Below are 27,257 nucleotides of genomic sequence, written 5' to 3'. Positions count from 1 at the left end.
CTTTTCTTCTTCAAGTCCGTACTCTCATAATTAGGGGTGAATCAGAATGCGTCAATAACTTCACGTCTTTCACGCGCATCTATCAGGCCACCGATGGCCTTGCGACGGATACGAGCAGCAAAATTCCTGGGTCCGAGCTCATCAGCACCCGACGGCGGCCCTCGAGGCTGCCTGCTGGGTTGACTAGCCATCCTGTGGTTGACAACGGACACGGTGGGGTACTGCTGGTGCTCGGGAGAGCCAGTGATGGGGCGACTAATGCCGAGTCCCTCAAACAATTTCTTAGAGGCCTCCTCGCGCGGCGAAAGAGGCATCTCGTTGGACGAAGCGGAGGATCGAGGGGTAGTTGGTGAGGAGTGAGTCTTGTCAGAGGAACAAGACGAGTCAGCATCAACATCCTCATCTGTATCAACAATAGTGACGGCGGGTAAAGGTTGGGAAACTACAGGGTTGAAGCGTAGAGGGTGAGGGCGGAACCTGGAACCTGAATTTCCAACGGGAGATTCGGATTCATTGTCAGGAGCTGGAGTGATCTTCACAATAGGGGACGAAACAGCACGATTTCCATTGATGACCGAGTTATTAGAGCCGCCGCGCCTCCAAGAAGAGACAGAATCAGACTTGGAAGGAGGATGAACATTGTTCGAGGCGGGACTGCCCAAGGAAATCCCACCACTAATGACAGTGGTAGAACCCGGGGTCGCGGGGGGAGCAATATCGTACTCGCCACTGGCGTAGCGAGCTGGGGACTGATTGGAACCGTTGACAGTGACAGAACGGCTACCAAAACGTCCACCCAAAGCGGCGGTCATGGGAGGTTGATCATCAGCAACGCTGGGAGCAGGACCCAAGCCAAGTTGGGCGCGCAGATGATCAGCTTGATTACCTCTGCGACCTTGGTTGTTAGGTGGAGTAGCTCGGGGACCGAAAGTAAGATTGGTCGGGCCCGTAGTAGCAGGAGGATTGTAATTGAACTGTTGGCGTCGGGCAGCATTTTGAGCATTCTGAAGTTGGACCTGCTTTTGATATTGAGCCTGGGCGATCAATTCTGCCTGATATTGCTGGTTCTGGATGGTCTGCGCCTATAAGGAGATGATGAGGTAAGGAAGATAGGATAGCAGGCAGGGAAGCTTACCTGGATCCTCATCATCTCGAGCTGGAGCATTTGCATTGACATGGCTTGATTGTGGGGGGCGGGGGAGGAGACTTGAGGGAAGGCGGGGCTGAAGGAAAAGTTGTTCTGATTGATGGGGTAATGGGCCTGTTGAAGATTAAAGTGATTATTGCCGTCGACGGCAGAAGTCATGGGAATGTTTCTATTGTTGAAATGTTGGGGAATGTCCAGAAATTGGTCACCTTCATCCTCTGGGTGGGGAGGGAAGCGAGAAAGGTTGAATGTGGCAGCGCCAGGGGCGGCAGAGTGAGGGAAGTTGGTGGAGACAGAGCGCACGCCGCCCGTTCGAAGGCCATTGAGGAGGGAGGCACGATGATTGTTTGACATGAAGGTAGATAGATAGCTGGAGAAAAGGGGATTACTGAACAAGAAGAGGCGCTGGGGAGGGATGAGCGGGGGTGCGCGACAGTGAGGAAGAGAGAAAGAAAGAAAGAGGAGAGTACTGACAAAGAAGAAAGAAAGAGAAAGCGTATATTTTTTGGAGAATAGCGAGAGATAGAAAGAGAGAAGAGGCCACCCACGGCGCTGGGAGGAGGAGCAAAGAAGAGACAGCCACCTCGTCACAGTCACTACACAGCCTGTCACAGTCACAGATGCTTTTTGGCACTGGCGCGGATTCGCCCATCAAACACCGAACTCGAAATCAGGCCGTGAAACGGATTCAACTGAGCCTGCACACCATCAGCCTTCATCGCCATCTGTTCGTATCCAACCCACCTTGACATACATCTCCCATACCTCCATGAAAAACGCTCGGATCCCCTCGTCGTTCTTCGCCTCGTGCAACAACACGAATTTCACATCTGTTCCCATGATCATTAGCGTCTGAAGTGGTATCTATCCTCTCGCGTACTTCCGGGCGTCACAAACGCGGACACGGTCCACTCATTAAACTTGTCGACCGCACGCAGATACCTAGCTTCACATCAGTCCTCTGCGGTAAGTCCTAGAGGGCAGACGCACATGGCATTTTCCTTTCGCATGACGTCCTCGATCGCGTCCAGGCTTGCATTTGCAATCATCTGAATCACGTGGCGGTCCTGGCCTCCGCCCATCTTGACCGGCCCGCTCGGCGTGTGCTGCGCGACACTCGATGCGCCAGACAGTGCAGTCAGTGTCCCAGCAAACGCCGAGGTGGACCAGGTCGGGAGATTCGATGCCAGCGGGGAGACAGTACTAGCTGCTGCCCGGGTAGAATGGTGTGTGAGCGAGTAGATCGGCGAGTCTGCCGGCGAGAGAATGAAGAGGTGGTGGGACATGTTGTTGCTGAGCGAGGCAGTCGTTCCGCAGTGACCGGCCTTGGTCGCTGCGCGTCAACAGCTGCAAACAAACACATGGCCTTCTTCCGCCCTCTCCTCCGTCCCGGCCTCTTTACCAGGCCACCTCCGACGCTTTCCCGCTCCTTTTTCTCCTCGTCCAGACACACCCTCCGCTACCATCCTCCCCAACCACGCGGCCGTAGTCTTCTGGGTTTTCTCGACAACATCCCTCACAATTATGTCTTTTGGGGCATAATTGGTGCCAATGGCGCCGTCTTCTGCCTGTGGCAGGCCGCCCGTGGTCGTGCAGTACGCGCCATTTATCTTTCTCATTTTCTTACTCACTCTTTTCCGCTTCTAGCAAATGGAGAAAGATTCTTCGGCACTCGTCTGGATGAATCAAAACTTTACCAACAGCGTCAACAACCTCAAAGATGGAAGACTGTCCGGCCCTCCCTCTCTCGGCTCCCCCGATTCACTGATGTATCCTTTCTAGTTGGACAGTCATCTCAAGCGCCTTTTCACACCAAGATGTCGGCCACATATTCTTCAATATGTTCACCTTTTATTTCATGGGCGACCATCTCCTTCGAGGTATTGGCAGCCGTCAATTTCTTTTCCTCTATCTCGGAGGTACGTTCAGCTCATGTCTCCTCTAGTCGGCTTCACACCTTTATCCAGGTGGTATTGTCTCTTCCCTTACAAGTATGGCCTACTCCCATTATGTCAGGCACCGTGATAGGCCTGCACATGGTGCCAGTGGTGAATCTACCCCAAAACTTCCTACGACGTGTAACCGTATTCACAAACTCATTTTCAGGTGCTGTTTACTCTGTCATTGCTGCAATCGCTTGTTTTGCCCCGCGATTGACATTCCAGCTATATGGAATCGTACCCGTCCCGGCATGGCTCGTCGTATCCGGTATCTTTACATGGGATGCCTACAATTCCCTCAAAGATAGTGTGAGTGTTACCTTGCGTGCATCCTCTACCGCTGTCCCTCATCATCACTCGTTTTGCAGGGTGGCACAACCGATTCTGTTGGTCACGTCGGTGGCCTACTGGCAGGCGTCGGGTACTACCTGGCTCGTCGCTACCGTATTTTCTGATCCGCATGTGCATACAAAACAATTCAAAGTCAATCCATTTAGATAGCTAATTATCATTTCATATCGGGTATCACAAACAAACAATAAATCGTATTCAAGTTCGAGGCGTCCTCGAAGGTGTACTCGTGCGCGTATCCAGGCGCCGTATTTCTTTCTCCAGTTTATGCAGTCCGGTTTTCCTATTCGACGCCGTCATTCCGCGCGCACCATGCTTGTCGAATAGATACGTCAACAGGTTTTTCTTGTCATCCGCCAACCCGTCGAGAAGCGCGAATAGATGCGTCTCATCGCGTAGAACAAGTTGGGCAGCAATGATCGACGCTGCAGCGGATTCACGGATGATGAGAGATGATTTATCATTCAGAGACTTTGACATCATCAGCCTTAGCATATGAAAGTCGAGTTAAAGGAAACGTACCGAAATAAGAGTTCCTTTCAACCGTGGAAGTTCTTCCTCTGCAACTTCAGCAGGAAGCCGGAGAATAAATTTACCAAGTGCAATCAATCCAAATGCATGGGCTGCTGCTTTAGTTTCTTCGTCTGCCATTGATGGTACTTTCGATTCATAGAAGTCTTTGAGGCTCGCATGCATCGTCGTCAACCCGTAAACAGGCTCCAGTTTGGAGGTCAGCATGTCTCGCGTAGCATTAGTCGCTTCCAGAACCTGCCAACTTGTTAGTCTAGATGAGTTTTACAGATGTAAATAAAAAGGACCCACGTTGACTTGATTGCAGTAGCGAACCCGCAAGAGCGTAGCAAACAGTTCTGCTTCTTTACCATCTAGATGCGGTAGTTGATTTTCTATAAAAGCACAGACTGCGACAAGGCCAGCCTCGAGAGTTTCAGCATCCTGATGGTTATTTATATTAGAGAGCGCTGATGATCGAAAAGCGAGGAGCACAAACTTTTTCAGGCGTCAACTGCTCCATCATTGCTCTATACAACTTGTTAAAATTCTTGTCCTTGTCCCATAGATCCAAATGCAACGACGGCATCGAACGCGAAGAATCAAACGGTGATGGACTCATAACAGAATCGCTTCCAGGACTTGTTGGGGGAGAAAGGATGACAGGATTCTGAAGAGAAACGCAGGCGACATTGTAAAAAGTCTCACTGATCACAGTGCCAGACGAGAGCGTTGTAATACACTGTTCAATCATCCCAATTGGATTATCTAGTCGAATGGAATGCCTAAGCAAAATACCTAACCAACGTCAGCTGACTAGACGCAGTGGCAGGTAAACGACATACCCGATCGACGCTTGGCCCACCATCCCTCTTGCTTGCTTTCCTGCAGCACGTCCATCAACGAGGCCTTGCCCGAATAAGCCGGGCTATCTTCAAACATAGCAGCTTGTTTGAGAATAACGGAAGCTCGGTTTTCAGGAGTCACCGGAGGATGATTCGGTGCGGGCTTGCTCTGCTTGCCAACCAACAAGGACGGAGGGAGAGTCGGATGCGGTGCGCCCTCTGCCTCGGGTTCAACTAATTCTAACAGCCTCTCTGCTGCACTTTCAGCCTGTTCCGCACGAGCCTTCAGAGCATCCTCAACAACAGGCTGATTATTAACGTTAGCTATCGAGCCCGAAGAAAGCGCATTGGATACAGAAAATGTTGGCTTGGAATCAGCTGACTTGAGCGACTGGGAGTCAGGGGGGGTGAGGGGGTCCTTCTTGTTTTGAGTAAAAGTGTGGAAAGGTGCGGAAAACGACATCAGGTTGTCATCATCCTCCGACTCATCATCAAGGGGTATGGGTACACTCTGGGCGAGAAGAAGGGATTCGTCCCAACCGCTACCCATCTGCGGAAGAAGTGTAGACGCTCTGGGGGGAGGAAGCGGTACAGGAGTATTGCGAGATAGGGTGCTAGTAGTGCGTGACGATGAAAAGACTTGAGGTGGAGACGCAGGTAGTGACGCAGACGATACTGTGCGCATGGTCTTTCGAAGCGTTGAACCACGAGCGGGAGAACTACCAGAACTGCCTCGCCTCACAGTTTCAGGCACGGATGGTGGTGAATTTTGTCCAGACCCGAAAGACGGTGTTCGCGCACGGAGCTGAGGAACAGGAGCAGGCACAGTTCTAGCGGGCAAGCCTCGGGAGTGGGGCGGAGATAGAGGAGAAGAGGGGCGAGCATACGAGTTCCTGGGGGATGTACTGGGGGATCTTGGTGATCCCGAGCGACGCTGGCTTGGAAGTCCGTGGGATGTAGAAGTCGCTTGATGTCGCAAGGTGGGAGGTGCGGTGGCAATGGCCTTAGCTTTAGCGCGACTGGCAGCGATGGCCGCCGCTATGCTGCCTTTTTTAGGGACTGACGGAGTGGTGGGAGGGAGCGTGTTTTGTCGACCAGGATTTGGACAAGCTTTTTCCAGTTGTTTTCTGGCCGTTGCATCCAGCGATTCTAGAATAGCGCTACCATTTTCCGGCCAAAAGTCGTCAAAAGTCCAGAATATTTTACGAGCTGTCTCGCGCACGGAGGGATTAACATCTGAGATTGCCTTACGCATACACTTGTCAAGTACTTCAAGATTTCCTGAGCCTTCAATGGCGTTCTTGGCGCGGTGCCCATGGACTTCTAAATAAGTTTTGATATGACCCATCACAAAAGCACGAGATTGAACAGTCTTTTCCTGCAGAGTGGCCCATAAAAGCGGAATCACGACTCTTGGTTGGGCAGAAGTGTATGTTAGGAGGGTTGTGACCGAGGCTTGAGACTGCTGCGCTGTTATCTTTTTGGTGAGACTACTCATTTTCAGGAGGTGGGACAGCAGGAAGTCACAAAACGGATCCAAGCTTGATCCGAGATTAACTGCCAACTCAGAATAGAGTTGGCAAGTGTTCGTTGCCACGGTCGTGCGCAGGCTGGCAAGCTGGATTGATTTTAATAGATTTCCCGTACGATAGCTCGAGATGTACTAACCGTTTTCAGAGTCCATTGAAAGAACCCATCCTTCAATGATGCCATGAAAACATCAGGGAATCGCTGATGAACATCGCCCTTAAGCATGCCGCGAACCCGTAGAATGGATTGCTCACGCGCAGCCCAATTGTGTTCTGTTTCTTTACCCTAGAGGAGAGACGAGATTTGAGAACAATATATGTTTATTTTTAAAGAAGACATACTTCGAAGGGCTTGGCCATGGATACGAACTCATTTTCAAGGTCACGACCGGAGGCAACCTGCATGGCTTGAGCATACATGTACATGAGTTGAAAGCCGTCAATACTTTACTCACAAAAACAATTTGAACTTCAGCATTATCATTCAACGGGGAGAGAACGGTAGTAGGGGGTGTGGTTGCACCCGCACGACTTTGCGGCCGGGATGAGTCCTTGATGGAACCACTGTAGCTAGTCGTCCGAGGAAGAGTAGCCATAGGAGTGAAAGTTCTCGATTGACTGTTAGTTCTGGGACGTTTTCCTTGCAACATCAAGCTAGGAGGAACATATTCCTTCTTGGCATCGCCGTTCTCGGACCCTTCGCGACTAGGGGGAGCGCTGTCGGTTGATGAAGCTGCTAAAACTTTGGAAAGCACACTATCCAAAATTGTTTTCCGAACCCCTTTTTTGGTCATTTCCTTCTTCAGGTCGGCCCGTGCTGCATCTGAGACTCCCGGGCCTGTAAAGAGCTCCACGACCGAGCTACGTGCACAATCGCGAACATGTGCATCAGTATCTTCCAAACAGTCGACCAACAAGGACAGGTAAGGTCGGATAGGAAATTGGTATTGAGTTTTTCGGATGGAAACAAGGACCAGAATCGACTTAAGAGAAATAGGTGAATGATTTCGCGCATCGGAAAACTGCTCATACCTGTTCCCTTATTTTCCACACCTTGCTTGCTAGGCCCAGCTCCTTCAAAAGCCTCTCGAATACCATATTTGGTGTCTCTGGTCCTTTCCCATCCCTAGATCGCGTAGGGGCGAGTCCTGATGATCCAGACTTGAAAGAGTAAGCACCAAGACGCGATATAAACTCGCGTGCTTTAATTTGTACCCTGTCCTTGTCACTGAGCCGGTCGATGACCAGAGGAAACAGGGTAACGAGGACTGAACGAAGTGTTGTGATATCTGCAACACCTGACGCGAAAGTGAGAATTGACCCATATCAACTACCATCCCACACCTACCATTTTGAAATATGATTGGAAGGAATGGAAGTAGGGCAGAAACGGCGGCGGTCGTCATATGCTGGTTTGAGCTCCGGAGACAGTTCTTGAAGACATTGATGAAAGTATCGGGACTGTCAATCTAGAGAATATCCGTGTGAGTTGGTATAAGCTGTGAGGAAAGAGCACCATTACTTCCACGCCGGACTCGAACTGCGTCTGCAGTTTGGCGAGAGCATCAACCTTGACATCGACATCTTGTGTGTTTCCGAGTCAGCTTGCAGGCGGGCTTTAAGAACAAATCTCACCGTTGCTCCTGCATTGATTGACAAGCCTTTCGAGATCACTCTCTGCACTCATAGAGGATGCGAGAAGATGAAGGGCGCGGCTAGGTCAATGGTTGTGAAGGATTAGGGTCACGAAATATCCTCAGCCGATTATATAAAGCGTTTGATGGATACATTGATTGAGATCAAGTACAAAATACATAAGTATGTGTATGTGCCTTTTACACCTTGTCAGAGTGACCCAACGACCTACCGGGTTGAATTATGTCTCGAATTCGTTGTTTCTGCAATACATATCAGGAGAGAGGCAAATGGATATCTCCTTGGCACCCACAAGAACTTTGAGTTCCGGAAAACCACCCTCGGACTTGCGGTCCCAGACAAGCTTCTGATCACCATCGTGCGTGACCCAGACGCGAAACCTCCCAGCAGTGTCCTCACTATTTCGGGGAAAGAGCGAGATAGAGGCAACCGCTGGTGGAGGGAAGGACAAGAAGAGTTCGGTTTGCACCCATGTTGCTCGATGTAGCCTGGAATGACAGGGTTACAAATTTCACCGAAGCTCAATCAAACCACGAGGCTAACCATCGACACTTGTTTGTTACTGAGCGATGGTTACACCTTGACAGCTATGGAATGAGCTTACTCTGTCGCAAAATTCAATTGCAACGGTCGTTCCCTCGGACTGAGGGTAAGGTAAGCTTGCAGTAGATGGAGCTGGGGGACCTTCCGCTGGGATATCAGCTTCGCAAGTCGCCATTGTCGCTGTGCTGGACGAGATGACAATTCAAATCTTGATAAGATTGGGAACGGTCACGTGGACTGCATATCTCTAAATTGAACGCGTTCTCGCTTTGCCCTCCTCCCCATTATTATGCCGCCAGACGCCCAGCAGACCGATGTTACCAGGTGGCCCATCCACGGTCAGTACTTCTTCAAAGAAATTTGCGCGCCATACTCATTCTCCTCTTAGTTGAAGTTCGCCTAAACGCCAAGGCGTCAGCACGCTTCGATACAATTCGCAGCCTAGTCCATACCTTTGTCATGTCCCACGACAGAATTGGTATTCCTTCAGTACCAGAGGGATGGCAGGATTTGCCAGAACTTGCTTCCTCTGTCGAAATCATCAATATATGCGAGGCTCCTTGTCCCAAGCAGTCTCTATCCACGGAAGAAGTTATCCTCCATGTTCACGTATATCAGCCTGCTGACGGCGACTCATTTGAGGAATTTTCCAACGATTCTGGTGGTAGAGATGACGGCGATACCATGACTGCCAGCGTTTGCGAGCTTCCAAATAAAAGCTGGGATGGACTCTGGAATTCTTTGATATATGCGGACGATATCAAGCTGAAAATGCTTGACTATATTCATGCTACCTTGTTGCTGAGTGATGCTAGTGTCGATTGTAAGTCTCTTAGTTTATCTTGGCGTTGTGTTGACACAACTTCTTTAGTCAATCTCGTATCATGGAACCGCGTTGTGCTACTTTATGGACCTCCTGGAACAGGAAAGACTTCTTTTTGTCGTGCTCTCGCTCAAAAACTCTCAATTCGATTATCACACCGGTGCATGTCGCCACTTTCCCTTTTTTTTTCCAACCAACTGAATTTCAGTATAGCTATTCTCATGCACGATTGCTCGAGATCAACTCCCATTCCCTTTTTTCAAAATGGTTTTCGGAGTCTGGCAAGCTCGTACAGCGTCTGTTCAATAGTATCAACGAGTTGATCGAAGAAGAGGATGCTTTCGTTGTTGTCCTGATTGGTACTGTTTCCTTCTTTCTTCTGAGAACTCTGCTGATAATGCGATAGACGAGGTGGAATCACTGACAGCCGCTCGTGCAGGCGCAATGGCCGGAACTGAGCCTTCTGATGGGCTTAGGGTTTGTTCAAAATGTCCCGATCACAGAGCATTGCTCAATAGATCTTAGGTTGTCAATGCTCTTTTGACTCAACTTGACAAACTGAAGCATCGCAAAAATGTTCTCATCATGTCTACAAGTAACCTTGTCAAGGCTATTGGTTAGAAACATCAACCTGATACTTCAACATTGTCCCGACTTACATCCATTGCTTGACAGACAGTGCTTTTATCGATCGCGCAGATATTATCCAATTCATTGATCTGCCGACGAGAGAGGCGATATATGAGATTCTGAGATCGTGTTTATGTGAAATTATTTCAAAAGGCATTGTTGTCCCAGCAGTAAGCTTTTCCTACTCCTCCAAAAGCAACTGGTTCAAGCATGTCATCCAGATTATTCCTACGCTGAAACAAGCTCAAATGTTCGAAGTACTCGCTAAGGCCGGGCAAGACTATGCCAGAAAACCCGATGACCCACACGAAGAACAAATATATCTCGCTCTACGGATTATGAAACTCGCCTCACAATGTCGGGTGAGTTAAAATGTCGATTTACAAGTTCAAATTGCCGATAAAAATGAACAGGGTCAGAACATGTCAGGTAGGGCTTTGCGAAGGTTGCCAGTTCTCGCCCTCTCTCGTTACTTGGGACTTGGGACGCAACGCCCTCGAGACGCGGTTCAACATAATGTATTAGTCCAGGGTGCAGCAGATATTGACATTTGGTTGGATGGGATGGAACAAGCGATTCGAGAACAGACCAAGGGACTGGAGAATTTGCAACAATAGCTGGAAGTGGCCAGTGAGAGTTGTGGATGTAGTAATGTTACTGTTGCATTCCTCATCAAGAGGTCCCTCTATGCTAACTTTTCACATCGTCAGGATTGTCCACACTATGTAGGCAGAACGTACATGTAGTGATTGCCATCGCTACGAGGGTGGTAGACCTCGATATTTTGCGAGAAGTCGACTACAGAGCGGAGGTTTCTTAGATTTCTCAAATACAGGATCTTGCATGCGGGGATCTTTACTAGGACCAAATGGCCATCGAGGGTCAGGGAGCTGAGGTCTTACGAGCTCACGATGGGGTTGGAAATTCACAACTTGTTGCCAGTGATCCCGAGTCACAACTTGTCGCCGATCTTCATCTGTTAGATATATACTTCGGTTTTCCCAAACGCGGCGGCCAAGCCGCTCCTTCCTCCTTTGCATTGTGCGCCCGAATACCTCATCCATTTTTGACGCGAGTAGTAACATCTTATCCAATTCACGCGTTAAGATGCTGATGTGAAGATTGATATCGAACATTTTTGCTTCCGGTGAAGGTTCGGGTAGCTTCTGATCATTGACGTCGACATCCAATGGTGAACCAACATCCTGCACGTTGCCTGAAGAGGGGTCCGGTTGTACCTCGCGAGACTTGGGTTGATGGGAATGTGATGATGATACTCCTGTGGTCGAAATAACGCCTTCTGCTTCGTCTAATGGCGAATCAGGTAGAGGGATGCCAAGTGCGGTTCGCAGCTCGGTATAGTACTCCAGATCCACGCGTTTGTTGCGCAAGAATTTGGGCATTTGGCTCAGGAGCCAGCGCATAAGGCCCAGATCTTTGTACCGGTTAGCAAGACCGTGTACGGATAAGACCATATCATGGGTCAACGAGAAGCGAGGAGCTTTGAGTTGTGCCAACGGCTTTTCTTCTTCTATCTGAGTGAAAAGATCGAAAGCCAACTGTCTATCTAGCTTGAAGGCTTGGACTAGATAATGTCTAGCCAGGGTGGAATGACGTGCGCGACTGATGTGGCGGAGAAGCATGGAATATGTTGTTGTGTTAGGCAAAGCATATGGTAGGGAAAGATTAGAAGGAGGGGGAACGTGAACGGGGACACCAAAATCGTCTTCATCGTCAAAGGAGGAGAAGCGGTACTGCTTGGCTTGGGGAAGGGGTTGTGATAGGACTTCAAAGGCTTGAACGACCTTGGAGATGTCTCCGAAACGACCAAGGGTATCGATGATGGTGTTGAGGGCATGTGTAGAAAAGGGTTGCGGGGAAGACGTCGTCTGATTCTCGAGAAGGTCCAAAGGCGAACAGTCCGGGTTGTCTAGGTCAATGCCATAGGTCCACTTGACTAGTTTATTGAGGCCTTCCTCGTCGACTGTTTCTTTGAATATGCGAAGGGCGAGGTCAAGGTTGGCAGTTGTGAAAGGAACATTGAATCTACGCATGTCGGACATGAGGTCATCGAGAGCTTTGCGGGTCTGGGCAACAAGGCGCATGCGGAAGACTTCAAAGGTGGGGAGGGTGAGTCGATGGGCAATTGCTTGGAGACAGAGACCAAATGTTTTGGTTTGGGGGGTGAGGCCAAGGTGGATGATTTCCTGGTACACTTGATGACAGCCAACGTGATAGCCCACGGCAGCAAAGTGTTCCAAAATGAAGTGATAATCGTCCAAGGACGGTGTACACCCTAGAGCCCGGATGTTGCTAATTATGGCTTGAAAACGGCCCTCATGGAGGTGGCGGTGTTCGAGGCGTTTGCCCTGGGCAAGACGTTTGGCATCGGAAAGGCGAACACTGCGGACGGGGGGAGAACATTGGCGCAGAACCTGTTGATGGAGTTCGAGAGGGAGAACGTCGTAGTTGAAATAGTTGAGGATATTAGTGTAGTGGGCCCAAATGCGGGATGGAGCGCCTCCTTTGAAGAGCGCGCTGCGGAGATCCTGGATGCGGGTGAGTTGGAGAGAGTCCAGTTGCGAGGTAGAGTCGAACGCGAGCGTCGAGGATGCGCGGGCAGAGAAACGCGCCAGGACACTCGCCCGCAGAGTCCGCATCAAAGCCCCGACGACGAAAAAACCAGCTGCACATGATTCCAGACCCACCACGTGCCAACGCGTGGGCTGATGTGGTCCGTGCGCACGGGCAGGTGCGTATATAATCCGGGAGCTGAGACCTGGGCACCTCATACTTACCTTGATGGCACAGGCCCCTTCAAGACTCCGGGTTTGTGGGCTGTGGAGGCCCTCCATAGCACGGCGACCTTGTCCGCAGGGGGACTTCGCGGTTTGTATGGGCTTCGGCTCATGCACCGTCCTAATATTTTCCTGTCCTGCTTTGGCCACTCTGGCTGGGCAGGCTCTTTTTTTTATGCTGGTCCGCCGTCCTAACCCTAACCCCAGTATCTGAGATGTATTTCATAATAAACAATGATCACAATAATAATAATAATACAACGTGTTTTGCCTCGCTCACCAATGTCCACGCCCAATTCTTCCTCTCGAGGCCGCTCCAACCGCACTCGCAATGGCGGACGAGGCAGCAGAAACACGCGCGATGACAATCCTCTGCCAAAAAAACCCTCATCTGTTGTCTCCACAGACAAGCCCAAAACTTCTTCAGGGCTCTCCTCAAGAGCCAACTCGACTCAGTCCAGTCCCGTCGTAGAGTCCCCAGCATCACCAGCATCATCTCGCTCTTCAAATCGTCGCAGGCGCTCCGGTGCAGGGAGAGGAAATAACATTCCCAAAATCAAACCTCCCTCGCCCGACGTTCATCTTCCCCGTTCAGACCACTCTCGCATTGCTCCCGTCCCTCATACTGCCCCAGTCAAAGACCGACCTCCTCACCTCGTTCGAAAGCAGCCTCGCACACCCACTACCTCTGTTGATATGAATAAAGATATTGATGCACTAGTTGAAAGGGTTCGCGCAGCCGCCATGGCCGACCATCGTCCTTCGACGCCTGGCAGTCACATCGACTGGGCTGGCGATGACGATGACAGCTTGCCAGACCTCAACGATTGGGGCATTTCCACCTTACCCGATCCCAAAGCCCATGCCATCTCCCCCATCATCGTCGACGGGCTTAGACCCTTGCCGGAGCTCAGTTCTGGGTTGACAGCAGCTATGCCCGACAAGAGCAGTCCCCTTGCTACTGTCAAAGAAGTTTCACCCGCGTCTGAAGCGACGGATAATCGTGACATACAAAAACCCTCAATTCATTCTTCTTTACCGCCAAAGCCTCAGGCCACATCCGAGATCCATGAGCCCATGACGTCTCGTTCCGCTCCATCTCCATCTCTCAATTCTAAATCCACTCATCACGACAATAATGAGTCTGTGCATACATCTGCAACAGATGAAAAATCGAGGCCTGAACGAGGCGGTCTAGCAGCATCTATCTACGCCCCTCAAAACGCCACTGAATCCGGTGCTCCACCCGGTAGTCGGTTTCCCAGACATCCACCACCTCATCACATGCGTGCTCAGACCGTCGGCCGGCCTTTTCCTCGGCTCAACCAAAACGACCCCAATTCTTCTCGCCCTCGCTCACCCCGCCTGAGTCATGGTGGGTCCCCTAAACATCATACGCGCAACTATTCTTCTCCCGCCACCGCTAATCGACACTCTCACTCACGCCCGGTACTGACTGGGGACGCTCTCTCTCGTTTGGTCAAGGCCGTCGGTAGCACTACGGTGCCTTCGGCAAAATCAACACCCCTTAGTTAATTCTGTTGCTAATCTTTGATACCCGATTACCATTGTCTGCTTCATGTCGCTTGTCCACATTGCCTTAGCTTTGATCTATTTGACGGATGTATTTATGGACTTTGAAACAATCTTTTGTATATATTTCTATGCAGAGACTACAGACTACTCTGAGCTGAAATAAGATAGTTCGAGGCCTATGGCCTTGATGGGCTTGGCCCTACTGGACAAATCTGAGACAAGGCCCAAGCTTACTAGCATATTTCGTATACGGCCTTCCCATAAGAGGGAGACATCCTATCGGTGGTATGTCATGTCTATCAGTGACAAATACGAAATAAACAAGACCTTCTTACGTTGTTTGTGGACATCTTGGCCTTTAGCACACCCCGGACTCCTTGTTGACCATCCGGATGATAGGAAATTGGTGATTCAGTCGGCTGTTCCTCCTCATCGAGAGGAGGTTTACGCCGGAGCCAGTATTCAGCGCCCATCGTCCATTCGCTTTCGAAACTATATACGTTGAAATCGAATCGTGTTGAGAAAGCAAGATCCCGCGATGTTTTTGCGGTATAGGCGGCCGATACATGTCCTAACATGGGATTGAATAGACAAGTCGCTGTAATCGGTGTTTGATAGGTTGTCAACGGGATTGGTGAAGGCGACGCTGAAGGTGAAGGTGGTGAAGGGAGTTGTGCCGATGGCGGAGTAGCATCTGGAAGAGTGGTGTATCGTACTCCAGTTGAAACTAAGGAAAAAGATGTGATAAGTATAGACTGAAGGAATTCAGTAGACCTTACCCCCGGCGCTTTTCTCCTTTGCGCTGAAGTATAATTCAGCTCCGACGGACAGACGGCCCCTAGAACCACCCTCAACTGCATCCTCCTCGTCGACACGTTTGTTTGTGACTTGAGATTGTTGCGCTTCTTCGGAGATGTCGGCGGGTGTGCCGAGCTTACCAAAGTTGTGTAGAAAACGAATGCCCCACATGCCATCCTCGGCACTATAATTGTATTCGGTACACCATTTGCCTACGTCGTGTTGGAGACTGATCATGATATTGTTCGCAACGGTATTTCGTCCCCGTAATTCTGCAGGTGTGTTTGACGGTGGGTCGGATATGGCTGCCACCATTGCCTGGAGTGTTGAGGAGAGTCGGGTGGAATATAGGGCATCAAGTCTACCGGTCGGCAGGTAGAATCGCCCATACATGAGATAGTCTGATTGAAGGCCAAATGTTACAGACATTCAAAGGTTATAGGAACAACGCGCACCCCTTTGGTCGACGCGCTCGCTAGCTTTCTCCGGCCTGCGAGGTTGGTCGTAGACCCTAAAGCGTTCGATCATTTCTTTGAAAGGCACCGTACGAGAGGTCATCACATTCAAGTCGCAAGAGGTAAATATATATCCAACGGATCCATTGAGAGATGGCATAGCTGTCATCGAATAGGTCGTCTTGAAGAGCGGGTTAGGGGACTTGGATATCGAAAGGTGAAGACCCCTTGGGACGGTGAAATCGAGAATGGCTGGAGAGGTTCAGGCGGTGGAAATCATTAGAGAAACGCGGAGAGACTCGTACCATTTGAAGAGCGGGTGAGGTTGGCGTAGAGGTTGTCCTCGTTCCAGCCGGTGGCCTTGTAGTATGTTCGGAGGACATACGAGGCAAAGGGATGCATCGCGGTCACACTCACGTCACTCCAATTTATCATTCCCAAAGAAATTCATATTCAACTTTGGCACCGCCGGGGGTCAGCCGTTCTATGTACTCAGTACTCGTATGCTCATCTCCATTCCACGTCGAAATGCGTTTCCGTGTCCGCTTCTCTCCCGCCGGGTCAGAAAGGACTTCTACCTCTCGAAACTGAATTATCAACTGGAACAGCTCTCTTGTTACACCTTCCAAATGATTTTGACGTTCAAACAGCGAGGCCTCGAAACAGGCTACGGAAATGGGGCTTTGGACATGTTATTCCCGGACTCTAGATTGACTGAAGAACAGACGTACTTGGCTGATGCACGCGCGGTGGTGATACGACTAATGGTCTGCCGTAGTCGGTTCATCATTGAGATAAACGACAGTGCTGGAGGGTTCTGTGCAGCACATCAACTCAGTAGTTATTCGACAGAAATAAAACTAAGCCTTACACGATCTATCTCTGAGAATGAGGCGGATATATCATCTAGTATTATCAGAGATAGGTTCTCTGTTGGCGACACTGGGAGGCCAGCCCATAGGCAAGTCAGCTCAGACGCGAATTGGGTTCCATCAAGCGTGGAGATTAATAGAGAGAGGTGGGCAGGCGAAGGGGGGTAGCTGATGAAAAGTCCTTGAGATATCCTCCCATGGAAATGATTCCAAACAATCTAACATGACGATAATGCGCAACATTGCAGTCTTGATCTTATTTGTGTTCAGAAAGCCTGACGAAGACTCGTTGAAGGCCGAGGATAACTTTTGTTTGAACTCTGCGGGCGAAGGAGAAATTACGAGTGCTTCGTGTTTGGAGGATTGAAGGACATGACCAATTGCAAGGTAGATGATCGAAGACTGGTGGTATGAGCCCTGGACGAAAAGGGAGGAGAAGGGAGGAAGAAAGGGACCAGCTGGTGGTGGAAATAAAGAGAGCATGCCATCAACATCAGTAAATACAAGCTTTTACAACCGCCCGCAATGTCGTCTGCAGACTCGACAGAGCAGATGGGCTTTCTTGCAAGCATCCTACAGCCTGGCTCATCTCTGAATCCAATATTTCTCAATATTCTTGATGGTGCATTCACGGCATTATTTATTGTCTTTCTCATCCTCGCGTACGCGACTGCTGGCAACTTCCATATATTCGCCTTGATGTTTATTGAGCTAGCACTCTGGGCAAGTGTCAAGTGGTACGTGGCCGTCATCGATTCTACAAGTAATCTAACACAACGCCCGCTAGGTTTGTTCACGAACTAAAAGCAGTCAGAGAGGAAGGAAATGGCGATGTAAAAAAGGATCAATGATTTTCGTTCCACCTTTTGGTTTTCCTTGCACTTTCTTGGGCTAATGCAAATACTATGGCGAGAAGCTTTTGAGCCATGCAGAGGAGGCCAGTGAGGTCGTACATACCTTCCCTCTCCGTTACATCAAGTCCTTCGCGAAAAACTTGGGCAACGTCATGCGTTTTGTGTCCGCTTCCCGAGGCGGATCCCAATGTTGCAAAATGATGCGCTTGATCTATGATCTCGAGAACGCGGAGACGAAAAGCCTAGGCATATGAGGAACTGAGCGAGCCTCGACTTGAAACGAACGACGTACGGATGAAAGAGTCTGGGAAAGACCTGCCGCCTTTTCATCGTCCATTCTATGTCGTCGCTGAGCTTCATAATTGCCGTCGCTGGGGAATGACGCTCACATATCCATGATAGTTTTTCCGAATCCATACCATGTGCCGCCAGCACCAACTAGATTTGACAATCGCACGCTGCAGGCATCTGCTTGAAGGGCATTGCGGACCTTCTGATTGAATGGCATAGGGATGTTAAATTCGGCCCATTGACTACAAGCCATTAGCTCTCATCACGATAGGCGAGTGAGAGAACAAACGAATATAAGACTGTGTACGCCAGCCAGACGGGGAGTTGGACCTTCTGCAGTTCTGCAATCTTCAGGCTGTGTCAGGTGAAGAGTGCATTGGGCGACGGAAGCGACGACATGCATCTCGATCTGACCCACCACCGAGGTGGCCCATGTCGGGAATTTTATGCTTGAACGTGCATTGTATTTTCTGAAAGAGAGTCAGAGATTGACGAGGCTGAGCATAAGACAGATACCTGGTTTTCCGCGAGGATGGAGTCTACGGAGAAATAGTCATTGTACATGGTAGAGCTGATTACGTCAGACGCTCTCCTTCCATCCCTCCATGCTTGGTCTGCTCAGAAACATCTCCCGTCCCAGGAGGGCCTTCCACTGGGCCGTCCCCAGACGCACTGTCCAGGACAAGCAGCCGTTGATAGACGCATTTCGCCAAACGACTCTCTTTCAGAAGCTGGCCGGCCACCCTGAAGCTGTCTACGCACTTGAAGACTTTGCGAAATTGATGCAAGCCAAGGGTCATTTGTTCAATTTGAAGCCCCCGTTGGCCGTTCTGCTCACATGGTATTCCAGGCCTCGATTTCTCTTCGGGAAAACCTCCGTCACCGCTGCAGATGCTCAAGCTGGCGTCGAACTCTGAGTTTCGGGAGAGTGCGAAGCGTGTTGGCGAGGAACTACAAAAGGCTGGCGTCGACATGCAGTCCAAGGTTCTGTTTTTTTTTTCTGTTTTCGCGGTGCATAGCTCATCGACGCGCACAGGAATTGATGCAGGAGATGATGGAGCTCATGAAGCTCAAACAGTCAGATAGATCCACGTGACCAATATAACTTTGTTCATCCTCCATGGCTGCTGAATGTCCCCTGCCTCAAATTCACTACTACTCTGTCGAGTATCCAGGCTACGTTCGTTCTACCTCAGTGCCAACCGTCATTCGAAACCTGGGCGGTCAGGCCCGCATTGACAATGTCTTCCGTCGAAGCACTCCCAAAGCGGAGGTTCTGCTTGAGCTTTCTCTTCGTCCCGACAGCCTATTTTCACATCCTGTCCCGGGGGATGTTGTCGGAACAAACAACCTAGTTCTCAAGGTCACCAAACGGCGAAAGAAAACCAGCTCCACCCAGAATGAGGTACCAGGCGAGTATAAAGCAGAAGTGGTAGGGGTCATCCCAAGGACGGTCCGGTTTCGCAGTATATATTCTATTTCCTATCTCTCCAACAAGCGCATCTCAGTCCCTTCTAGGCATGGCTGACTTCCAGTTTGAGCCTGACCGGACTGACCCCATCTACAGCCTGCGACAGTCAATGCATCAAATGAATGGTCAACAACAACGTCTTCTCCGCGAGCTCATGTGCTGATACCTCGTATCTAGTCGACAATATACGTGAATATGTTGTTCCTGTAGAAAATCCCGACTACTCCAGATTGCCCGTCCCTTCCAACGTACATCCAGATCTCTTGCCAATACAACAGAGCGACCTAAGGCTGTTTCCACCCCCGCTATTCAGTCGGCAGACCATTCCTCAAGCTTACAAGTGTGTATTGCCACTTTTCTAGTCCTAGTCACCCTTGACTGGTACAGTTTCCGGGCAAATACTGCGTCAGTGGTCACCAGCGTCATCGATGAAGAGACGGGAGAGGAAAAGAAGCGAATGATCAACAGGATGAGGTGGAAAGGTTATGGGCCAGCCGCTATAATGTTCAACGATGCCGAGGTATCTATATTCGTCATTTTTTTTTCTAGTTGGTCCTATATTTTCTAGATTCCACAAGGTCCTCCACCTGCTGTTGCGAGTGAACGAACCGCAGTCAATCAGGACTTGTTGAAGAAGCTGATTGAGGTTTTTAGACTTCTTTTTTTATTTTTTAAATGAACCCACTCATGCGATTTAGCGATTCGAGGAACGTCCGATTTGGACGCGCGCTTCCCTTCTCAACCAGTTTTCGCTTGCCGAGTCTCGCGACATCCTCAAGTATAACCTTTTCTCTCCATATGCTACTTATATTGAACGGGCCCATTGTGCAGCTCGAAACCTCTACTTCCCCTAGTTTGCTATGTCTTCCAAGATGGTCCTTGGCGTGATACTCTAGTCAGATTCCGGTACGATCCTCGTAAAGAACCAGAAGCAAGGCTGTGCGTACATATACCATTTCAGATGCGCTTTTCCCTTTGCTAAGTACATGTAGATATCAACGACTGTATTTTCGGAATGCGAACCATCCTATTTCGCGACCGTCTGTCGTTACCCGCCGGCAAGACAGGTCTTCTGCCAATGCTCAAACTCGAAATGCGTCTGAGAGGGCTGATCAGGAATCCGAAAGAAGGTATGTCTCTGTCTTATTTCCCCCTTACGTCTTGGATTTACGGTTGAAAGGTCGCATATCTTCGATGGAAAGACAATTACCAAGGAGACGGCAGCGTTCCAGCTTTGCGATATATGCGATCCGATGTTGAAGGCTATGATAGAAAATCCTGAAGGCATCCGGGATACTTGTCATGTACGCAAGCTCGCGCACTAGCCTGTGCTCTAATGATTTTTTCCCCTAGGAGCGAGATGGCTGGTACTCAAATCATGCTCTGGAGCGAATTAAAACCGTACTTCGTCACAAATTTTTCACAGGATTAGATGGACGAGTGGCGACTGATGAGGAGTGCAAGGCCTTGTTGGCAGCCACCGAAGCTCCAGGGAAAACAGCTACAGCTAGTCGAAGCCAAAAATTACGCGCTGGCAAGCACAATATGGCCAAGGGTGCCCTTCGCCCAGAAGATGCCGCGGTGAGTCGTTTGATACGTATTGCCAATGTTTCTAACGTCGTTTCAAGGCGTTACGGCTCCGAGCAGCGCTCAATCGGAACGCCAAGAGTAGATTGTCGGGCGTAGATGATTAGGGACTTCCTGTGCTGAGAGTATAACAGAATACGTTTTGAAGTATGAAACAGTATGAAGAATACATCATAGAACTGCCGAGTCTATATTCGCCCAACCTAACTCATGATGCGGCAGCTTTTTGTTCCTGGCGTGCCTTGTACTGAGATATGTGTTAGTGTGGCATGCCGAAGGTGGGGGATGGCATTGCAACTTACTGAACCGACAAGTGCGAAACGAGCATTTCGGCGAAACTAAGGAAACAGGTATACGTCAACTTCAGATCCATTAGCGTTTGTCAAATTCAGACCTTGGCGTCGACCTGAGGAGAAAATTCATCAGTACATTGCGAAACATTTAAGGAGACAGTCCGTACGCCTTTTAGTGACCTTGATCGTTGACTTTTAGGCCTCTTGATACCATTACGATGCGCTTTCTTGATTTGATTGTGATTCGTATGACTGTAAAATGTCAATTCAATCCTCGTCTCTTCGACACCTCCATAACTAGTGACTTACTTTTTTGACTTGGCCATCTCGACTGGTTGTGCTCGTTACTGTCTGTGACCTCGTAGCCAAAACCGGAGAACGGTGCACTGCCACTAAGGCTTGATGCCTGTACAGCAGCACGGTGATGGCCGGGTAACGTGTTTCCACGTTCCCAACATCATCATAACTTGAGCAATTAGCTTTTTTTTAGCCTCTACAGGCTAAAAAGGCGACCAAAAGCGAAAAAAGCGAAAAAAAGCTGTGATTTGATTTCAGGCTTGGATTTACAAAAAGCTGGCATCCTACAGATGCAGCAAGGTAGCAGGCTCCTTCCCAGTCCCTCGCTTAGCAAGGATAAACACGGGTAAACAGTTATAAGGAGAACCTCACTCAGCGGTAGAGGGGCTGGCACAGAATGCCGTGGGAAGCTTATAAATGGTAGTGACACCTGTGACAGTGTTCATGCTCCCTATGGTCAGCCCAATAAAAAAATCTGTATCACTTCCTATGCTCACTCAAAACTTGCAACAAAATTATGAGTGAAAAATTGAAATGAATTTGATTTAAGTGAATATAGTAATCAGTGTTATGAACTCTCAACTACCAGGAGACCTGCCTCATATACATGTGACTCTTCATGATCATTCCTGTGAGAACAAATTGATTCCATATAAGAATCATCTCCCTTTCATGACCGACTTGCTCAAAAATCATGGAAAAATGAATGAATTAAATAAGTTTATATTTCTTAGAGGGTATTAGCTCAATGAAGGCCATGACCGACTCAGAAAATATGGAAAAATGAACTACAATCATATTAATCACTGATCTGAGCTATTTAACTCAACTCAATGCTACTGAGCAGGTTATTCCTTATAAAATGACCGAAAAATCAATTGATGTCATCCTGTATAGTATACAAAGTACCCAAATAATTGTGGCATTAGAGATGCACATGATTATTTGATAAATGTTGTCTAATGATCAGGTCAAAAATGGTATTTTGTGCTGGGATGAAGAATAATCTCTATTGAGCAAATTTTCTATCCAAAATTTACAAAGGAACCAGCAGAATGTATACGTTATACATTTGAACGACTTTTTGTAAGTATAGATAATGCGTTGAAGCAGAAACTATGCTTAAATGTCAACCAAACATCTTATGTAGGAAACTCCTTGACCTGCAAACCAGTCTCTCTATATGCTACATGCACCATAAAAAATGTTGAACCTGACATGAATGTACTATACATATCCTGCAGTTATCAGAATAATTACAAGACTGTAATCTGTAGGGAGCGAAACAAGGATAGCAGACTTTGCAAACAGATATTGTGAAAGCGTGACCACATAACATGATTACTAATCCAGGGAGCAACATTCTGTGCCAGTCCCTCTGCAAGGATCAAGCCCTTAGGCTTGTTGGACATTGTTTGTCCACCTCGTGTGAGGGACTGGGTAGGAGTCTGGCGAGGTAGTGGAAAAAGTGAAAATGCTACAATAAGCTACAAAAAGTGAAAAAGCTGGCACAAATTACAACACAACTATGGTTAAATAGGTTAATTTAACATATAATATATGTCCCAGAGCAAAATTGGCAGCAAATTAAAGACTGCAAGACTTGCAGGGACTCTGAACGTTGAAAATGAGAGGGTGCTTATTGTTGAGAATGGATAGAATGGCTTCAAGCATGTCTTGATCAAAGTCCTTTTGTGGCTTCTCCAGGCACTGGCACAACCCAACTCAGAACGACAACTAAAGAGTTCTACCCATCAAACACACCGAACATCAGCTGAGCGAGGAAGTTGGCTATGTGGGGAGAATATTCGGAGGAAACGATGAGCCCAAAGGACTTCAAAGTGTTTTAAAAGAAAGAGGATTCAATATAGAGGGCCTTCAAGCAAAATGCAAACCTATCTGTCCCTTTGAAAATCAAAATTGCTGCATGGCCCGTCTTCTCAGTCACCAAGATGATTTCCAAAATCAATTATCCATGCTCGAGACCTTCACTCATGAATGAGGCCATGAGTGTATTTTTCTTCCCAAATTTCATTGTGAGCTGAACCCGATTGAGATGGTAAGCTTGAAATTTGTCTTATTATGACAATGTATATTCAGCATTATTCTACCAGTACTGGTGTTGGTCTAAATACCGCTATTGTCAAGTTGAGAAAAAAACCTTTCAAAATGCGAAAGATGCAGCCATCCAATATCTCGATGCATGCCCAACTGACATCATACAACAGTTCATCAACCATTCTTGGTGGTTCATGAGTGCTTATCGGTTGGGATTGAGTGGGAAAGCAGCTGCATGGGCTGTTCGGAAGCAAAAACAGCATTGACAGGTCTTCCAGCATGCAATGATGGCCATTGATGCTATTGAAATGGCTTCGGATACAAGTTTGCGAACTTCTACTTTCCTTATCCATTAAGTTCTATTTTTATCTCTTATTTCTATTTCCGGTATTTCTTACAAGTTACATTTCGAGCCGCTTCCACGTCTACTACACAGTTCTTTACATTATACTGTATAGTTCTTCCTATGCCAACTTTCGCCAAGTACTTATACCTTCAGCCACTGTGTTTTCACCTCAGTGGTCAACCTACATCCGTTGACGCTGAGGTGAGTAGTCTATACTTGTTGGTACGATATCCTTGCTCATATTTGTAGTTTATACTTCTTTAGGTGAATATTATATAGTGGTCAACCTACATCCGTTGACACTGGGTTTATACTTCTTTAGACTTCTTTTGATGCGATTGTAGAATAGATATGTAAGATACAGTGACGGACAAAACCGTTGCAATGTTTATAACACCTTCAAAGATACTATTATAGCATGTGACAAATTGACCATGTCATTATGTAATTAACATTGTTCAAAAGCCATGCTTCTTGGCTTTAATTCAATAGTAATACCATTATGTAATTCTAAATATTCATTGACATACTGGCAATTTACTAACAAAGATGCATTGCAACAGTTTTGTCCCTCTCATTCACCAAGTACAATACTCTATGTTTAGTACTTAGTACAAGCCTAATCCGAAAAAATGTGGCTCAAATGTAACAATGTCACCCAGGTGACCATCCGGACTTATGTCACATTTACCTGTATCCAGCTGTAATCTATAATAAATCACACTAATAGAATGCTGGCACCAGCTTAGCTGGGAGCCAGAAATGTCTCAAATGTAGCAGCCAGCTGGTTGATTGGGTAGGTGAGGGGTGCAATTTGGCATGACAGCATCATGAATGCTGGGGTTGACACCAGGCCGAAGCACCTTTGGCTGATGTAGCTTGCGGGTTGTCAACAGAAGGCTCAATAGGTAAACGCTATGTGAGATTAGTATAAGGGTGTCATAGATACCGGAGCCAACGCCAGGCTGAAGCAGCAGTCACTGATGTGGTTCACACAGTATCAATTGAGGATCTGCAGAATGCACCGAGGTACTTCATAGGGTGGCATGTACCAGCAGTCGTCTAGCCACAACATCATTATATTCTGATTATAGGGAAAATCCTTTCTGATAGGATACCATCTGGATGGTATCTTCGCATTCAAATTCCAAGCATTTTCGCAACCATTAAAATTGTCTATTGTACGTGAGAATAGACATAGCAAACTAGTTTTAAGAGACAGATATAACCTCAATTAAAGGCTGTCATCAATACTCTGTTGGAAGAGCGAGACATGTTTTGGAATGGTTGTTGAGTCTTGGCCAAACGTTGCCCTGTCAAGCTTCAACATCTTTGCCAATATCCTATTACGGGAATGTATCAGCGTGTCGTCATAATAATGCTGGGTGGTCATAAATATAAAACTTACTTTCGTATCCCATCAGTGTTGTCCTTAGCTTTTGCCCTGCATTGAGCCAAGCACACGTCAACATCATTCCAGTAAGATAGACTGGAGCCACATTCAGAATATACATTGCGCTGTAATTCTGTTAAAGCGGACAAGTAAATAAATGTCAACAATTGACTTACCAACGCGGCAAGTCGAGCACAAAGGGGAACTGAGACTGAGCACTGGGATCCCTCAATGACTTTGGACGAAAGCTGGTAGATAGATAGATTGTCATCGATGCTCCTTCTGATCTATGGACATTATGAGAAAGGATTATTAAAGAAAGTATGGATGGCGTACAAGCTTCTTGATGCGAGAGCGGGCTTGGGTTAAGGCTTCTGATATAGCTGCCTTGACAATACTCAAAGCATAAGGGTCTTGATCGAGGTTAGATGGAATATTGGCATGGTTGTTTTGAATGATAGCCTAGAAAGTGTCAGAGAGTATGACACAAAGGAACGGAAACACTCACCAGCACAATGTCAGTTGAGCTTCTCTTATACTCACGTAGCTTTTCCGACAATAATACACCAAGACTATAAGCAGAAATAGTTTTCTACATCACATAAATCATTCAATAGCAAGGATAATGGTCATGAGAAGTGTGTACATGCAATGCCTCATCTACAGTAAACCATGGTTGATGGATCAAGACATGGGTGACTTCACTCTTCATTGCTTGAATGTCGACGAACATGAGCCCCAACTGTGTATTCATGGAGGCCTGGTTTGGGAGTTGACAGGGGGTTATAATGAGTCAAACACATAAAAACGAGAAAATCAAAACAAACTTACCTTCATGAAAGTATCAACTTCAGCTATTTGGTATGGCTGTAACTTAGCACGACGTGCTGCACGGTCAACAACAGTGCGTGTATGTAAGGTCTAGCCTTACTTATAGTCATATATTCCCTTAGTTGTCACACTTAAATATGCTTGACCTGTATATAGGGAACGTTCTAAGTACAACAATGTGGGGGGTAAAACAACTGTCGTAACTACGGCATATGAAGCAGTATTTATAAACTATAGATAGGAGCTATCAACACGAGATAAGATAGATAAGATGAAAGTGATGGTAACGCCATCACGGCAGATCAAATATAGATAGAAAGGGGTTTTTCCCCTTACACACCCCCCTACTAGACTGGCATCACAGTCTCAAGTCCAAGATGAGTATCAAGAAAGAATGTCGCGATTCACGCGACGCATGGATTTGTAGTTAAAATATTAGCCGAGATTTGGCTCAAATAGACAGATGTTTTTTGAGGGACATGGTTACGCGCCCATTTTGACATGGAAACGGTAAAGAAAGAAATGAAAGATGAAAAAGATAGATTGAAATGAAGGCGGCTTGAGGAGTCACGGTTACGCGCTCCTGCCACTCCATCAATGTCGATCGGTTGATGGTCAACCTGAAGGATTGTTCGATGAACTTGACGCGAGATTTGCGTCGGGAGGCACTTGGGCCATGGAGGTTTGGCGGGCCGATGAAGATGAGGCTTCCGCCGGCTTGGTTATGGATGATGAGGTTGGATTGACCACCTCGCTGGGATGTTGCTCAAGATATTCTTGAGCCGTTGTAGCTACAGACACCTTGTAGAGCCCGTCGTGATTCAATACAATGTCTTCGGGTGTTAGATTCAAGCTGTAGCGATGCTCCTTTGGGGCGTCGATGAGTCGAGTGAAGAAGGGGGATTCCCCTATAAGGGACCACATCCCACTGGCGCCGTAGTCGAAACCGGATTCGGTCTCTCGGTCGATAATCCTCATAAGATGCAGATGATCGTCTATGCTGGGGTATCTCCAACCATCCCATTCAGGAATGGCTTTGGGTATACCGTGGCGGGCCAGACTCGTCAGGCGCATTTCATTGATACTTCGATAGTAGTCAAAGTGCATGGACGAATCGGCGAAGTTGTTGCCCATGAAATGGAGACCATAGAGGTACGAGTGGTCGATCCACTCGGGGGGAATTCGGTTGTCAATCAAGCACCTTAGGACTTCGTTTGTCCCGAAGTTGTGCGTCATGGAGGTGGGATAATCCACCCATTTGATGTCGTAGTCGGAACCCGACTGTGGTATGAACGGGGAGCTAGGATGCTCCTGGTTATACGCCGCTATGGCGTCACGATACATGTGTGGGGTTGCTAATACAACCGTGAAGTAACGAGCGAAAGTCACTCGTCGATATCAAT

At 48.0% G+C, this 27,257-nt stretch overlaps 14 protein-coding genes across 14 annotated transcripts; 5 read left to right on the top strand and 9 right to left on the bottom strand.

Moving 5' to 3' along the window:
- Window positions 1-41: 41 nt before the first annotated feature.
- Window positions 42-1,501, bottom strand: AGABI2DRAFT_67564 (hypothetical protein; the record flags this gene model as incomplete). Its single annotated transcript, XM_006459813.1, has 2 exons — window positions 42-1,076; window positions 1,136-1,501. 2 exons carry the CDS (start codon window positions 1,499-1,501, stop codon window positions 42-44), a joined length of 1,401 nt encoding a protein of 466 aa, XP_006459876.1.
- A 260-nt stretch (window positions 1,502-1,761) lies between these two features.
- AGABI2DRAFT_149846 (hypothetical protein) lies at window positions 1,762-2,433 on the bottom strand (the record flags this gene model as incomplete). Its single annotated transcript, XM_006459812.1, has 4 exons — window positions 1,762-1,845; window positions 1,892-1,977; window positions 2,028-2,089; window positions 2,138-2,433. The coding sequence occupies 4 exons, from the start codon at window positions 2,431-2,433 to the stop codon at window positions 1,762-1,764; spliced, it is 528 nt and encodes a 175-aa protein (XP_006459875.1).
- Window positions 2,434-3,344: 911 nt separating this feature from the next.
- AGABI2DRAFT_184378 (hypothetical protein) lies at window positions 3,345-8,009 on the bottom strand (the record flags this gene model as incomplete). Its single annotated transcript, XM_006459811.1, has 14 exons — window positions 3,345-3,370; window positions 3,456-3,909; window positions 3,961-4,206; window positions 4,261-4,392; window positions 4,448-4,618; window positions 4,756-4,760; window positions 4,794-6,411; window positions 6,462-6,608; window positions 6,665-6,721; window positions 6,778-7,305; window positions 7,355-7,620; window positions 7,671-7,791; window positions 7,845-7,906; window positions 7,958-8,009. 13 exons carry the CDS (start codon window positions 8,007-8,009, stop codon window positions 3,637-3,639), a joined length of 3,678 nt encoding a protein of 1,225 aa, XP_006459874.1. The 3' UTR covers window positions 3,345-3,370; window positions 3,456-3,636.
- Window positions 8,010-8,103: 94 nt separating this feature from the next.
- AGABI2DRAFT_191670 (hypothetical protein) lies at window positions 8,104-8,704 on the bottom strand. Its single transcript, XM_006459810.1, has 4 exons — window positions 8,583-8,704; window positions 8,522-8,529; window positions 8,271-8,466; window positions 8,104-8,220 (listed from the first exon to the last, which is right to left on the bottom strand). The coding sequence occupies exons 1-4, from the start codon at window positions 8,694-8,696 to the stop codon at window positions 8,158-8,160; spliced, it is 381 nt and encodes a 126-aa protein (XP_006459873.1). The 5' UTR covers window positions 8,697-8,704; the 3' UTR covers window positions 8,104-8,157.
- Window positions 8,705-8,781: 77 nt separating this feature from the next.
- AGABI2DRAFT_202276 (hypothetical protein) lies at window positions 8,782-11,330 on the top strand. Its single transcript, XM_006459809.1, has 9 exons — window positions 8,782-8,859; window positions 8,910-9,344; window positions 9,393-9,504; window positions 9,558-9,703; window positions 9,751-9,821; window positions 9,870-9,960; window positions 10,020-10,144; window positions 10,196-10,336; window positions 10,388-11,330. Exons 1-9 carry the CDS (start codon window positions 8,811-8,813, stop codon window positions 10,589-10,591), a joined length of 1,374 nt encoding a protein of 457 aa, XP_006459872.1. The 5' UTR covers window positions 8,782-8,810; the 3' UTR covers window positions 10,592-11,330.
- A 203-nt stretch (window positions 11,331-11,533) lies between these two features.
- On the bottom strand, window positions 11,534-12,634 carry AGABI2DRAFT_68000 (hypothetical protein; the record flags this gene model as incomplete). Its single annotated transcript, XM_006459808.1, has 1 exon — window positions 11,534-12,634. A coding segment is annotated over one exon (1,101 nt), but the record flags the coding sequence as incomplete, so codon positions are not given.
- Window positions 12,635-12,776: 142 nt separating this feature from the next.
- AGABI2DRAFT_67942 (hypothetical protein) lies at window positions 12,777-12,986 on the top strand (the record flags this gene model as incomplete). The annotated part of the gene is made up of 1 exon (XM_006459807.1): window positions 12,777-12,986. The coding sequence occupies one exon, from the start codon at window positions 12,777-12,779 to the stop codon at window positions 12,984-12,986; it is 210 nt and encodes a 69-aa protein (XP_006459870.1).
- A 47-nt stretch (window positions 12,987-13,033) lies between these two features.
- Window positions 13,034-15,968, bottom strand: AGABI2DRAFT_219239 (hypothetical protein). Its single transcript, XM_006459806.1, has 5 exons — window positions 15,867-15,968; window positions 15,562-15,813; window positions 15,088-15,507; window positions 14,644-15,035; window positions 13,034-14,584 (listed from the first exon to the last, which is right to left on the bottom strand). Exons 1-5 carry the CDS (start codon window positions 15,961-15,963, stop codon window positions 14,453-14,455), a joined length of 1,293 nt encoding a protein of 430 aa, XP_006459869.1. The 5' UTR covers window positions 15,964-15,968; the 3' UTR covers window positions 13,034-14,452.
- Window positions 15,969-16,343: 375 nt separating this feature from the next.
- AGABI2DRAFT_135145 (hypothetical protein) lies at window positions 16,344-16,698 on the top strand (the record flags this gene model as incomplete). The annotated part of the gene is made up of 2 exons (XM_006459805.1): window positions 16,344-16,378; window positions 16,433-16,698. A coding segment is annotated over exon 2 (152 nt), but the record flags the coding sequence as incomplete, so codon positions are not given.
- A 249-nt stretch (window positions 16,699-16,947) lies between these two features.
- Window positions 16,948-18,699, bottom strand: AGABI2DRAFT_184373 (hypothetical protein). The gene is made up of 9 exons (XM_006459804.1): window positions 18,615-18,699; window positions 18,429-18,562; window positions 18,095-18,373; window positions 17,980-18,048; window positions 17,868-17,926; window positions 17,677-17,820; window positions 17,580-17,625; window positions 17,391-17,529; window positions 16,948-17,336 (listed from the first exon to the last, which is right to left on the bottom strand). Exons 3-9 carry the CDS (start codon window positions 18,140-18,142, stop codon window positions 17,278-17,280), a joined length of 564 nt encoding a protein of 187 aa, XP_006459867.1. The 5' UTR covers window positions 18,143-18,373; window positions 18,429-18,562; window positions 18,615-18,699; the 3' UTR covers window positions 16,948-17,277.
- Window positions 18,690-20,883, top strand: AGABI2DRAFT_202261 (hypothetical protein). Its single transcript, XM_006459803.1, has 11 exons — window positions 18,690-19,044; window positions 19,097-19,174; window positions 19,227-19,389; window positions 19,437-19,569; window positions 19,618-19,695; window positions 19,748-19,827; window positions 19,881-19,988; window positions 20,042-20,179; window positions 20,230-20,353; window positions 20,403-20,630; window positions 20,678-20,883. Exons 1-11 carry the CDS (start codon window positions 18,699-18,701, stop codon window positions 20,741-20,743), a joined length of 1,542 nt encoding a protein of 513 aa, XP_006459866.1. The 5' UTR covers window positions 18,690-18,698; the 3' UTR covers window positions 20,744-20,883.
- A 141-nt stretch (window positions 20,884-21,024) lies between these two features.
- Window positions 21,025-21,183, bottom strand: AGABI2DRAFT_67213 (hypothetical protein; the record flags this gene model as incomplete). The annotated part of the gene is made up of 1 exon (XM_006459802.1): window positions 21,025-21,183. A coding segment is annotated over one exon (159 nt), but the record flags the coding sequence as incomplete, so codon positions are not given.
- A 2,045-nt stretch (window positions 21,184-23,228) lies between these two features.
- On the top strand, window positions 23,229-23,550 carry AGABI2DRAFT_67647 (hypothetical protein; the record flags this gene model as incomplete). Its single annotated transcript, XM_006459801.1, has 2 exons — window positions 23,229-23,285; window positions 23,341-23,550. Coding segments are annotated over 2 exons (267 nt in total), but the record flags the coding sequence as incomplete, so codon positions are not given.
- Window positions 23,551-24,864: 1,314 nt separating this feature from the next.
- AGABI2DRAFT_116823 (hypothetical protein) lies at window positions 24,865-27,198 on the bottom strand (the record flags this gene model as incomplete). Its single annotated transcript, XM_006459800.1, has 8 exons — window positions 24,865-24,973; window positions 25,039-25,148; window positions 25,200-25,310; window positions 25,360-25,485; window positions 25,532-25,615; window positions 25,670-25,783; window positions 25,855-25,910; window positions 26,475-27,198. 8 exons carry the CDS (start codon window positions 27,196-27,198, stop codon window positions 24,865-24,867), a joined length of 1,434 nt encoding a protein of 477 aa, XP_006459863.1.
- Window positions 27,199-27,257: the final 59 nt, after the last annotated feature.

This window comes from Agaricus bisporus (assembly GCF_000300575.1).
Source record: "Agaricus bisporus var. bisporus H97 unplaced genomic scaffold AGABI2scaffold_4, whole genome shotgun sequence".
NCBI classification, from domain to species: Eukaryota; Fungi; Basidiomycota; class Agaricomycetes; order Agaricales; family Agaricaceae; genus Agaricus; species Agaricus bisporus.
Note: the sequence above shows the minus strand (reverse complement) of the source record. Positions and strands in the feature narration are given on the sequence as shown.